The 14,365-nt window shown below is 41.9% G+C and overlaps 1 protein-coding gene across 5 annotated transcripts in view; it reads left to right on the top strand.

Annotated features, from left to right (window-relative positions):
• sfxn4 (sideroflexin 4) overlaps positions 1–14,365 on the top strand; it is an 81,841-nt gene that overhangs the window by 51,341 nt on the left and 16,135 nt on the right. For 4 of the 5 annotated variants that reach the window (XM_072239644.1, XM_072239645.1, XM_072239643.1 and 1 more), the window contains 3 exons: positions 2,674–2,736; positions 10,397–10,465; positions 12,101–12,191. In XM_072239644.1, the coding sequence (XP_072095745.1) occupies positions 2,674–2,736; positions 10,397–10,465; positions 12,101–12,191 (223 nt within the window). The remainder of the gene's footprint in view (positions 1–2,673; positions 2,737–10,396; positions 10,466–12,100; positions 12,192–14,365) is intronic. The other variant, XM_072239646.1, reaches the window with a different exon arrangement.

The raw sequence follows: 14,365 nt of genomic DNA, 5'->3' as shown, positions 1-14,365 counted from the left end.
TAGTTTAGGGGAATGGGCAAAGGAGCAGCAAATGAAATACAATGTTGGAACGTGTATTGTCATGCACTTTGTTGGAAGAAATAAACAGGCAGACTATTGTTTAGATGGAGAGAGAATTCAAAATGCTGAGATGCAAAGGGACTTGGGAGTCCTTGTGCAGGATACCCTGAAGGTTAACCTCTAGGTTGAGTCGGTGATGAAGAAGGCGAATGCAATGTTGGCATTCATTTTTAGAGGTATAGAATATGAGAGCAGGGATGTGATGTTGAGGCTCTATAAGATACTTGTGAGACCACAGTTGGAGTAGTGTGTTCAGTTTTGGGCTCATTATTTTAGAAAGGATATACTGACATTGGAGAGGGTTCAGAAAGATTCACAAGAATGAATCCAGGAATGAAAGGGTTACCATATGAGGAACTTCTGGTAGCTCTTGGGCTGTATTCCCTGGAGTTCAGGAGAATGAGGGGGGATCTCATAGAAACATTCCGAATGTTAAAGGGCCTGAACAGATTAGATATGGCAAAGTTATTTCCCATGGTAGGGGAGTCTAGGACAAGAGGGTATACCCTCAGGATTGAAGGATGTCCATTTAGAACAGAGATGCGGAGAAATTACTTTAGTCAGAGGGTGGTAAATCTGTGGAATTTGTTGCCACGAGCGGCTGTGGAGGCCAAGTCATGGGGTGTATTTAAGGCAGAGATAGATATGTTCTTGATTAGCCAGGGCATCAAAGGGTATGGGGAGAAGGCAGGGGAGTTGGGATGACTGGAAGAATTGGATCTGCCTTGATTGAATGGTGGAGCAGACTCAATGGGCTGAATGGCCTACTTCTGCTCCTACATCTTATGGTCTTAAAGCATTCTGCAATCAACATGGGTTTTGGTTCTAGATGTTCCTGGATTACTTTCACTATATCAGCAAAGCTAATTTCTACTCGTTTGATTGGAACGGTCGAACTTCGAAGCAAACTGGATGCCCTTTAACCCAATGCACTCAGCAAAATTGGTACTTGTTTCTCATTGGCTATTTCATTTGCTTCTAAATACTGTTTAATTAGATCAGTGTATATGAGCCAGTTACCCGCTGAGCAATCGAATGCGCCTATCTTTCTAACGTAGCCACCATTTCTACTTTTTGTTATGATTATTATCGCCCGGTACTCACTGTTTATGAACCCATGAATTCTTTCGTTTTCTGCCTTTTTTTTTACCTCGATCATCTCTGTATATGCTGCGCTGTTTTTTTGCTCGCCATTCCTCACTGCGCTTTAACGGGTCAGTAGCCATCTCGGGGTTGTTTTAAAAAATACCGTGTCACCAATGTTATGTTTTGTAACTTCAAAACATTAAAGTAATTCATAGGAAGACACGGGAGTCTGAAATGTGAATCTAACTTTGTGTTTACTTTAAGCGAGGCGTGCACATCTCGTCTGTAGACTACACTACATCTGTAGTGTGGTAACATATGTAATTCACATCTTTATACATATAATCGGTAATGAATTATTTAAACGAATAAGACTGCTTAATCAAACTGTATATACATTCAACATTCTCTGCCCTCTGAAATATTTCTTTAAGCAGAGAGTGGTAAATCACTGGTACAGACATTGCATTCTTTCCAAGCAGAGGTTGATAGATCTCTCAAAATAAAGAATCAGGGTTGTGGAGACAGAAGGAAGATTCTGCTTGATTAGAAGATCTGCCATATTCTCGATGATTGGCAATGCTACCTTTATGGATTAGCTTAGATTAGACTTTATAAGTAAATGATTACATGCACATCAAAACATTAGGTGAAACGTGCCGTTTGTATTAACAACAGGCACAGTCTGAGAACTGCTGGGTGCAGGCTGCAAGTGTTGCCACATTTCCTGCCAACATAGTGTTCTCAGAGTGTTCAGTGGAACAACACGCAGCCAACCTACAATAGCAAAACAACCCCCCCCACCTCCTACTTCCCTCTCTCCATTGGTCCCATGTCCTCAGGGCCTGCCAACTGTGGTCCTTAAACTTGGGGATCACTGCTCTTCATCCTCAGTGCCTTCTGACTTGACCTCTGTTCTCGAGGATCGCTGGATCTTCTGACCGACCTCGCACCTCTGGACCTGCCCCACACTGACATCCAACACAGGGATTTGCTGACCTTGGGGGTCACCAGCCCTCATCCTCAGGGCCTGCCAGCATCTGTCTGTCCTTACACAAGACATTCTGATGAAAGGTTTACACTTTGAATGCTTTTTTGTTTGTTGTTTCAACCCATTATGTTTAACCTGCTATAGGAATCAGAATCAGATTTAATATCATCAGCATATGTCGTGACATTTGTTAACTTTGTGGCAGCTGTACAAAGCAATACATAAAAATATAGAAATAAAACTGAATTACGTTAAGTATATGTATATTAAATAGTTGAATTAAGATAAGTGGTGCAAAAACATTTTTACAAAGAAGTGAGTGTCTCATTTATAGAATTCCTCATTACATGGGCCATCAATTGGATCAATTAAATTAAACTAAACTAAAATACTGAAACAAAACACACACAGTTTCTGGGTTTTTCCCACCAGCCTGCTGTTAAATGTTAAAGGTATATATAATGTGCTTTTTGTTATATAAATCTTAACAAAGCTTGTCATTAGAATATGTGATTAATATTATCTATCTTGTGTAGTTCCTCTTTCAGTCATACAGTGCAGGATACAACCTGGCAAATGGAAACAAAACTGCTGGTAAAGTAAGTACTATTCCCTTCAACTTGTGATGTATCTGTTTAAGTGTATACATTGATTTCATTGACTTTGACTTACATCGACTTTGTTTATGAATTATTAGCAAAATAATTGTAAAACCCCAAATTGTTCTTGTAGTGATAGAAATCTGTATTCTAAAGTTCCAAGTTCAAATTAAATTTATTTTCTTCCAAGTACACATATGTCATCATATACTACACTGAGATTAATTTTCTTGCAGGCATTCACAATAGAACGAAGAAATACAATAGAATCATTGAAAAACTACACACAAAGATTGACAAACAGCTCATGTGCAAAAGAAGATAAACTGTGGCAATAAAAAATATACAAATAAGTAAATAATGCTGATAATATGAGTTGTAGAGTCCATACTTTATGGAATCAGTTCAGAGTTGAGGTGAGTGAAGGTTCAGGAGGCTAATGGTTGAAGGATCCTGCCAATTTTTGCCTGTATGTGGTTCTAATTCCTCATTAACATATTATAACCGTATAACCATTTAACAATTACAGCATTGAAACAGGCCATCTTGGCCCTTCTAGTCCATGCCGAACTCTTACTCTCACCTAGTCCCACCGACCCGCACTCAGCCCATAACCCGCCATTCCTTTCTTGTCCATATAGCTATCCAATTTAACTTTAAACGACAACATTGAATCTGCTTCAACCACTTCTGCTGGAAGCTCGTTCCACACAGCTACCTCTCTCTGAATAAAGAAGTTCCCCCTCATGTTACCCCTAAACTTTTGCCCTTTAACTCTCAACTCATGTCCTCTTGTTTGAATCTCTCCCACCCTCGATGGAAAAAACCTATCCACATCAAATATAACTATCCCCCTCATAATTTTAAATACCTCTATCAAGTCCCCCCTCAACCTTCTACGCTCCAAAGAATAAAGACCCAACTTGTTCAACCTTTCTCTGTAACTTAGGTGATGAAACCCAGATAACATTCTAGGAAATCTTCTCTGTACTCTCTCTATTTTGTTGACATCTTTCCTATAATTCGGTGACCAAAACTGTACACAATACTCCAAATTTGGCCTCACCAATGCCTTGTACAATTTCAACATTACATCCCAACTCCTATACTCAGTGCTCTGATTTATAAAGGCCAGCATACCAAAAGCTTTCTTCACCACCCTATCCACATGGGATTCCACCTTCAGGGAACTATGCACCATTATTCCTAGATCCCTCTGTTCTACTGCATTCTTCAATGCCCTACCATTTACCATGTATGTCCTATTTTGATTAGTCCTACCAAAATGTAGCACCTCACATTTATCAGCATTGATCTCCATCTGTCATCTTTCAGCCCACTCTTCTAACCAGCCTAAATCTCTCTGCAAGCTTTGAAAACTTACTTCATTATCCACAACTCCACCTATCTTAGTATCATCTGCTTACTTACTAATCCAATTTACCACCCCATCATCCAGATCATTAATGTATATGACAAACAACATTGGACCCAGTACAGATCCCTGAGGCACACCACTAGTCACCGGCCTCCAATCTGACAAACAATTATCCACCACTACTCTCTGGCATCTCCCATCCAGCCACTGCTGAATCTATTTTACTACTTCAATATTAATATCTAACGATTGAACCTTCCTAACTAACCTTCCGTGTGAAACCTTGTCAAAGGCTGAAGTCCATATAGACAACATCCACTGCTTTACCCTCGTCAACTTTCCTAGTAACCTCTTCAAAAAATTCAGTAAGATTTGTCAAACATGACCTTCCACGCACAAATCCATGTTGACTGTTCCTAATCAGACCCTGTCTATCCAGTTAATTATATATACTATCTCTAAGAATACTTTCCATCAATTTACCCACCAGTGACGTCAAACTCACAGGCCGATAATTGCTAGGTTTACTCATAGAACCCTTTTTAAACAATGGAACAACATGAGCAATACGCCAATCCTCCGCCGCCATCCCCGTTTCTAATGACATTTGAAATATTTCTGTCAGAGCTCCTGCTATTTCCACACTAACTTCCCTCAAGGTCCTAGGGAATATCCTGTCAGGACCCGGAGACTTATCCACTTTTATATTCCTTAAAAGCGCCAGTACTTCATCTTCTTTAATCATCATAGTTTCCATAACTTCCCTACCTGTTTCCCTTATCTTACACAATTCAATATCCTTCTCCTTTGTGAATACGGAAGAAAAGAAATTGTTCAGAATCTCCCCCCATCTCTTTTGGCTCCACACATAGCTGTCCACTCTGATTCTCGAAGGGACCAATTTTATCACTCACTTATATAAGCATCCGTTAGTCTCATGAGGCCATGTATTTGAGCCTTGGAAGGTTTCCAGGGCGCAGGCATGGGCAAGGTTGTATGGAAGACCAGCAGTTGCCCATGCTGCAAGTCTCCCCTCTCCATGCCACCAATGTTGTCCAAGGGAAGTGCATTAAGACCCATACAGCTTGGCACCAGTGTTGTCGCTGAGCAATGTGTGGTTAAGTGCCTTGCTCAAGGACACACACGCTGCCTCAGTCAAGGCTCGAACTAGCGACCTTCAAATCACTAGATGAACGCTATCCTTTTGCTATTAATATAACTGTAGAAACCCTTGGGATTTATTTTCACCTTACTTGCCAAAGCAACCTCATATCTTCTTTTAGCTTTTCTAATTTCTTTCTTAAGATTCTTTTTACATTCTTTGTATTCCTCGAGCACCTCATTTACTCCATGCTGCTTATATTTATTGTAGATATCTCTCTTTTTCCGCACCAAGTTTCCAATATCCCTTGAAAACCATGGCTCTCTCAAACTTTTAACCTTTCCTTTCAACCTAACAGGAACATAAAGATTCTGTATCCTCAAAGTTTCACCCTTAAATGACCTCCATTTCTCTATTACATTCTTCCCATAAAACAAATTGGCCCAATCCACTCCTTCTAAATCCTTTTGCATCTCCTCAAAGTTAGCCTTTCTCCAATCAAAAATCTCAACCCTGGGTCCAGACCTATCCTTCTCCATAATTAAACTAATAGCATTGTGATCACTGGACCTGAAGTGCTCCCCAACACAAACCTCCGTCACCTGACCTATCTCATTCCCTAACAGGAGATCCAACACTGCCTCTTCTCTAGTTGGTACCTCTATATATTGAGCAATAATTTTCTAGAATTACATTGTATGAAATTTCCCCAAAACATAACATTTGACAAATGCCTTGGCTGTAACAGTTGCATCAAAATATGGTCATGATCAAGGCATGTTCAACACTGTCAATGCCACCTGCTCTTTGATAATGCCTGAGTGGTAGTGCAAGAGCAGTTAGAGCTGCTCTACTGACGAAAAGGAACGAAAGATAAAAGATGGATGGAATCAAGTGATGGATGGCAGATAAAATGTAGTGTTAGGGAAGCACAGGAGCGCCTACAGGACTGCTTTGAATCGGTAGACTGGACTGTGTTCAAGGATTCATCTTTGGATCTGAATGAGTATGCTGCATTTGTTACCGACTTCATTAAAACCTGCTTGGATGAGTGTGTGCCTACAAAGACTTACTGTACATTCCCAAACAAAAAACCGTGGATGAACCAGGAGGTATGTCATCTGCTGAAGGCTAGGTCTGTGGCATTCAAGTCTGGCAACCCAGGTCTGTACCAGAAAACCAGGTATGATTTGCAGAGGGCTATTTCAAGGGCGAAGGGAGAATTTCGAACGAGGTTGGAGGCGATATCAGATGCACAGCAACTCTGGCAGGGACTGCAAGACATTACTTCCTACAAAGCGAAACCCAATAGCATGAATGACACTGATGCTTCACTACCAAATGAACTCAACGCCTTCTATACCTGCTTTGAAAGGGAGAACACATCTACAGCTGTGAAGATCCCTGCTGCACCTGATGACCCTGTAATCTCTGTCTCAGAGGCCGATGTTAGACTGTCTTTAAAGAGAGTGAACCCTCGCAAGGCAGAAGGTCCCAATGGAGTACCTGGTATGGCTTTGGAAACCTGTGCCAGCCAACTAGCGGGAGTATTCAAGGACATTTTCAACCTCTCACTGCTATGGGCAGAAGTTCCCACTTGCTTCAAAAAGGCAACAATTATACCAGTGCCTAAGAAGAATAATGTGGGCTGCTTTAACAACTATCGCCCGGTAGCATTCACATCGACAGTGATGAAATGCTTTGAGAGGTTGGTTATGACTATACTGAACTCCTGCCTCAGCGAGGATCTGGACCCATTGCAATTTGCCTATCGTCACAATAGGTCAATGGCAGACGCAATCTCCATGGCTCTTCACACAGCTTTAGACCACCTAGACAACACAAACGCCTACTTCAGGATACTGTTCATCGACTATAGCTCAGCATTTAATACCATCATTCCCACAATCCTGATTGAGAAGTTGCAGAACATGAGCCTCTGTATCTCCCTCTGTAATTGGATCCTCGACTTCCTAACCGGAAGACCACAGTCTGTGCGGATTGGTGATAACGTATCCTCTTCGCTGACGATCAACACTGGCACACCTCAGGGGGTGTGCTTAGCCCACTGCTCTACTCTCCATATACACACACGACTGTGTGGCTAGGCATAGCTCAAACACCATCTACAAATTTGCTGACAATACAACCATTGTTGGTAGAATCTCAGGGTGAGATATGCCAACTAGTGGAGTGGTGCCGCAGCAACAACCTGGCACTCAACGTCAGTAAGACAAAAGAGCTGATTGTGGACTTCAGGAAGGGTAAGACGAAGGAACACATACCAATCCTCAGAGGGATTAGAAGTGGAGAGAGTGAGCAGTTTCAAGTTCCTGGGTGTCAAGATCTCTGAGGATCTAACCTGGTCCCAGCACATTGATGTAGTCTTAGAGAAGGCAAGACAGCGGCTATACTTTATTAGGAGTTTGAAGCAATTTGACATGTCAACAAATATGCTCAAAAACTTCTATAGTTGCACCATGGAGAGCATTCTGACAGGCTGCATCACCGTCTGGTATGGAGGGGCTACTGCACAGGACCAAAAGCAGCTGCAGAAGGTTGTAAATCTAGTCAGCTCCATCTTGGGCACTAGCCTACAAAGTATCCAGGACATCTTTAGGAAGCGGTATGTCAGAAAGGCAGCGTCCATTACTAAAGACCTCCAGCACCCAGAGCATGCCCTTTTCTCACTGTTACCATCAGGTAGGAGGTACAGAAGCCTGAAGGCACACACTCAGTGATTCAGGAACAGCTTCTTCCCCTCTGTCATCGGATTCCTGAATGGACTTTGAAGCTTTGGACACTACCTCACTTTTTTAATATACAGTATTTCTGTTTTTGCACATTTTTTAAAATAATTATTCAATATACGTAATTGATTTACTTGTTATTATGTTTTGTTTATTTTATTTTTATTAATTTTTTTTCCTCTCTCTCTCTCTCTCTCTGCTAGATTATAGAAACATAGAAAATAGGTGCAGGAGTAGGCCATTCGGCCCTTTGAGCCTGCACCACCATTTATTATGATCATGGCTAATCATCCAACTCAGAACCCCGCCCCGGCCTTCCCTCCATACCCCCTGATCCCCGTAGCCACAGGGGCCTTATCTAACTCCCTCTTAAATATAGCCAATGAACTGGCCTCAACTGTTTCCTGTGGCAGAGAATTCCACAGATTCACCACTCTCTGTGTGAAGAAGTTTTTCCTAATCTCGGTCCTAAAAGGCTTCCCCTTTATCCTCAAACTGTGACCCCTCGTTCTGGACTTCCCCAACATCGGGAACAATCTTCCTGCATCAAGCCTGTCCGATCCCTTTAGGATTTTATACGTTTCAATCAGATCCCCCCTCAATCTTCTAAATTCCAACGAGTACAAGCCCAGTTCATCCAGTCTTTCTTCATATGAAAGTCCTCCCATCCCAGGAATCAATCTGGTGAACCTTCTTTGTACTCCCTCTATGGCAAGGATGTCTTTCCTCAGATTAGGGGACCAAAACGGCACACAATACTCCAGGTGTGGTCTCGCCAAGCCCTTCTACAACTGCAGTAGTACCTCCCTGCTCCTGTACTCGAATCCTCTCGCTATAAATGCCAGCATACCATTCGCCTTTTTCACCGCCTGCTGTACCTGCATGCCCACTTTCAATGACTGGTGTATAATGACACCCAGGTCTCGTTGCGCCTCCCCTTTTCCTAATCGGCCACCATTCAGATAATAATCTGTTTTCCTATTTTTGCCACCAAAGTGGATAACTTCATATTTATCCACATTAAATTGCATCTGCCATGAATTTGCCCACTCACCCAACCTATCCAAGTCACTCTGCATCCTCTTAGCATCCTCCTCACAGCTAACACTGCCACCCAGCTTCGTGTCATTCGCAAACTTGGAGATGCTGCATTTAATTCCCCCATCCAAGTCATTAATATATATTGTAAACAACTGGGGTCCCAGCACTGAGCCTTGCGGTACCCCACTAGTCACCGCCTGCCATTCTGAAAAGGTCCCGTGTATTCCCACTCTTTGTTTCCTGTCTGCTAACCAATTCTCCATCCACATCAATACCTTACCCCCAATACCGTGTGCTTTAAGTTTGCACATTAATCTCCTGTGTGGGACCTTGTCAAAAGCCTTTTGAAAATCCAAATATACCACATCCACTGGTTCTCCCCTATCCACTCTACTAGTTACATCCTCAAAAAATTCTATGAGATTCGTCAGACATGATTTTCCTTTCACAAATCCATGCTGACTTTGTCCAATGATTTCACTGCTTTCCAAATGTGCTGTTATCACATCTTTGATAACTGACTCCAGCAGTTTCCCCACCACCGACGTTAGGCTAACCGGTCTATAATTCCCCGGTTTCTCTCTCCCTCCTTTTTTAAAAAGTGGGGTTACATTAGCCACCCTCCAATCCTCAGGAACTAGTCCAGAATCTAACGAGTTTTGAAAAATTATCACTAATGCATCCACTATTTCTTGGGCTACTTCCTTAAGCACTCTAGGATGCAGACCATCTGGCCCTGGGGATTTATCTGCCTTCAATCCCTTCAATTTACCTAACACCACTTCCCTACTAACATGTATTTCGCTCAGTTCCTCCATGTCACTGGACCCTCTGTCCCCTACTATTTCTGGAAGATTATTTATGTCCTCCTTAGTGAAGACAGAACCAAAATAATTATTCAATTGGTCTGCCATGTCCTTGCTCCCCATAATCAATTCACCTGTTTCTGTCTGTAGGGGACCTACATTTGTCTTTACCAGTCTTTTCCTTTTTACATATCTATAAAAGCTTTTACAGTCAGTTTTTATGTTCCCTGCCAGTTTTCTCTCATAATCTTTTTTCCCCTTCCTAATTATGTATTGCGTTGAACAGCTGCTGCCAAGTTAACAAATTTCACGTCACATGCCGGTGATAATAAATCTGATTCTGATTCTGACTGATGTTGAACAAGATCTTTAATTCCAGACCTGGCTGTTTACTTTTATCTCAATCCTTCAGTCTTGAAACAATTGATTCTTCAGATCCCATATATATTTCTTTTAACTGTCTGAATGTGATATAACAGTTCATTTTGAAAATAACAAAGATATTTCAATAAGCATATTTTATTATCTGAATTATCTTTGAACCAAAGTAACTCTCTTCAAAAATGTTCTTCATCATTTTTAGGATGAAAAGATTCCTTTAAATGAAGTTCTCCTCCTGATTGGAGCTGTGTCCTACACTACATGCTTGGGAGTACGTAATCAGAATAATATGTTTCTGCAAAGAGACTTGATGGATTTTATTTTCTTTATTATTAAGAGATGCAGCATAGTCACAGGCTGTATCAGCCCAATGATCCCGTGCTGCCCGATTGTGCCCATGTATCCAATTAGCTTAGTAACCCATGTGTCCTTGGAATGTGGGAGGAAACTGGAGCACCTGGAGGAAACCCACACGGTCATGAGGACAACATGCAAACTCCATACACACAGGGCAGAATTGAACCCAGGTGACTGGTGCTGTTTTAGCGTTTTGCTAACCGCTAAGCTACCATGCCTCCCTCTGATAGTTTTAACAACTATAATATGGTGGTGTGCCTTGTATTTAGTACAAAAGAGTAAATCAGTTATCATTAGTTAACATAATCTCAACAATTATTTCATTTTCCACTATAATGAGCTCGAAGCAGGACCATTTCTGCCATTTGGATTGCATGTGTTTTGCCTTCTTTCCCAATTTTATTTTGTTTATTTGAAGAAATGCTCTGAGCATCAAATGTAGTTACAAAATGCAACTACTGTACCTGCTTCCTGCACCTACCTCTGTTCTTAAAATATGTTCACTTCACCAAAATTCAAATCAGCATTTAGCAATTCTTAATTACACTGAAATTATGTACACAATGTCATGCAGGCCAATGGTCACATGGTCAATGGCCACAATGGTCATATGCATCCAATTTGTCCGTGTCCATGGGCTGTGAAAGACCTGGTTTGTTAATAACCCCACATCTTCCCCCATGTGTTAGTTTATTTTGTTCTGAAGATGTGAGTATGATATTATTTAGCTTCACTTTGAAAAGAAGGCTTTTAGTGCTGTCGCTCATGTCCATGCTGTCTGTGACTTTAACTCCATGCAAGGCATTGGTGAGATCACGTTTGGTATAGTGTTCAGTTTTAGTTACCCTGCTCTAGGAAAGATGCCATTAAGTGGGAAAGAATGCAGAAAAACATCATGAGGATATTGCCAGGGACTGAGTTATGGAGAGAGGTTAAGCAGATTGGGATAGGAGCACAGTGGATCTTATAGAGGTGTACAAACAGCCATAGATAGGGTCAATATGCACAGTCTTTTTCCCAGGTTTGGGAAATCAAAAAATTGAGGGTGAGGTTTAAGATGAAAAGGGAGAGATTTAATAGGAATCTGGGGGACAATTTTTTCACCCAGTAGGTAGTCAGTATACCTGTCAGAGGAAGTGGTTTGAGCTAAGTACATTAACAACAGTTAAAAGGTACCTGGACAGGTAAATGGATTGAAAAGGTTTAGGTGGATATGGCTAAATGTGACTAGCTTAGATAACATTTTGGGCTGCCATGAACCAGATGGGCTGAAAAGCCTGTTTCTGTCCTGTACAATTCTGTAATTTCGCCAGGTTGAATGAACCAGGTGGACTGAATAGCCTGTTTCTGTACTGTACGATTTGGTGACTGCAAAGTTGGATGGTTAAATAATTTGGAGCTCTGATCCTCACATACAGTTTCAGCAGGAGTTGTGGGTATATAATAATTCCAAAGTTCTTGTCACTCTTTAACTGTCAATCACTCCTACATTGTTAAATGAGTTTAGACTTGTACAACATTTAAAATGATGTTCTGTTCATGTTTTTAGATCTTCCCTCAATTTATGGTGTATCGCTATGGATTAAACAGTCCGGCAATGCGCACCCTCTTTACGAAGGTTCTGCCAGTTCCTTTTCTTGGTAAGTGTGCTGCTGCTTCCAGTGCTTGATCCCAAGCAATTGTCTGACTCGTTTCCACTCCAGTTCTGTATATTCTGAGATGGCTGATGAGGCCGATGTGGAATCCGGGGAACAGCATCACTAATGTGCAAGCCATGTCTGCTGGGATGGGCAGTTTGAGTGGGTGATGCTCTCCTTTTGCTCTTCAAGTGGTGGGCTCTGCATTGTCCCCTGCAAATGGACTCATCCCAGATGCACCCTGTTCTTTTGGGCGAGGGATGGGGATGTTACATTCTCTCATGCAGGCTTTGAGAACAGATTTGAATCTTTTTCTTTGTCCATTTAGTAGTCTCTTGATTTAGTGAAATCCAGAATGGATTGGTGACTTCTATACAACAATCATGGCCTGCTCTTTATCAGAGCTGGGGATTTTGCCCTGCAAGAGGGTATGGATGTTAGTTCACTTATCCTGCCGGTGGATTTTGAGGGTTTTGCAGACCTTGTAGTCATATCTTTTCACTCCTGAAGAAGGATCTTGGCCCAAAATTCAACTGCTTGTTCATAACCATGGACCCTCTGATGTCCTCCTGCATTTTGTGTGTGCATCTTTCCAGTGTTTTGGTGAGTCCATAATTGATTAATGTTGTCAGACAGGCCACAGGGGTTAATGTTCTTGTGAGTCAGAATGAAATGTAGGTTCTAAATGACAGTGAGGAGAAAGAATGCTGCTGATAGGGCCTTCCCTCTGCACTGACACTTTGCCTACATGTAGCATCCATTGTAGGGAGAGAAAGAAGTGTTGCACTCCTATAACATAGGTACATAATTAGTATTCACCAAATGAAATGGCACAGATACTTAACAGGCATGTTACATTAACATAGAAAATGAGTATGCAGTTTGTTTTACATGCTTTTTGTGTTTCTTGCTCTGTGGTAAGGCTGTCAGGTATAATGTCCCACAAACACATTTGGGGAGTTCATCAGCTGCGACTCAAATTGCCTTGCTGCCTTTGGAATCTGACTGCAAGGCACTAGAGTTATAGAGTCATAGAACACTACAGCACAGAAATAGGCCCTTCAGCCATCTAGTCTGTGCCAAAATATTCTCCCTTGTCCTATTGATCTGCAGCCAGACCTTAGCCTTCCATATCCCCTCCCATCCATATACTTACCAAACAACGGGACAGATTGCACCTGAAGTGGAGGGGACTAATATCCTTGCGGGAAGGTTTGCTAGTGCTGCTCCCGGGGGTTTAAACTAGATTTGCAGGGGGAGGGGAACCAGAGTGTTAGAGCAGATAGTGAAGTGGAGGAGGATAAAGATCATGCGAGAACTGCAAGTATAGTGCATGGAGTAAAGCCAGATCTAACATATAAAGAGGCTTTGAGGAAAGAGAAGCAGAATAAAGGGTGTAAAGGTAGTAAGGTAGAAGGGATAAAGTGCGTGTACTTCAATGCAAGAAGCATCAGGAACAAAGGTGATGAACTGAGAGCTTGGATACATACATGGAATTATGCATTGGGGGTAAGGTATTGATATGGATAGAGAATTGGTTGGCAGACAGGAAGCAAAGAGTGGGAATAAACGGGACCTTTTCAGAATGGCAGGCAGTGACTAGTGGGGTACCGCAAGGTTCAGTGCTGGGACCCCAGTTGTTTACAATATATATTAATGGCTTAGACGAGGGAATTAAATGCAGCATCTTCAAGTTTGCGGATGACACGAAGCTGGGCGGCAGCGTTAGCTGTGAGGAGGATGCTAAGAGGATGCAGGGTGACTTGGATTATGTTAGGTGAGTGGGCAAATTCATGGCAGATGCAATTTAATGTGGATAAATGTGAGGTTATCCACTTTGGTGGCAAGAACAGGAAAACAAGTTATTATCTGAATGGTGGCCAATTAGGAAAAGGGGAGGTGCAACGAGACCTGGGTGTCATTATACACAAGTCATTGAAAGTGGGCATGCAGGTACAGCAGGCGGTGAAAAAGGCGAATGGTATGCTGACATTCATAGCAAGAGGATTTGAGTACAGGAGCAGGGAGGTACTACTGCAGTTGTAGAATGCCTTGGTGAGACCACACCTGGAGTATTGTGTGCAGTTTTGGTCCCCTAATCTGAGGAAAGACATTCTTGCCATAGGGGGAGTACAAAGAAAGTTCACCAAATTGATTCCTGGGATGGCAGGACTTTC

The sequence above is a fragment of the Mobula birostris genome, chromosome 21, assembly GCF_030028105.1.
Source record: "Mobula birostris isolate sMobBir1 chromosome 21, sMobBir1.hap1, whole genome shotgun sequence".
NCBI lineage: Eukaryota > Metazoa > Chordata > Chondrichthyes > Myliobatiformes > Myliobatidae > Mobula > Mobula birostris.
Note: the sequence above shows the minus strand (reverse complement) of the source record. Positions and strands in the feature narration are given on the sequence as shown.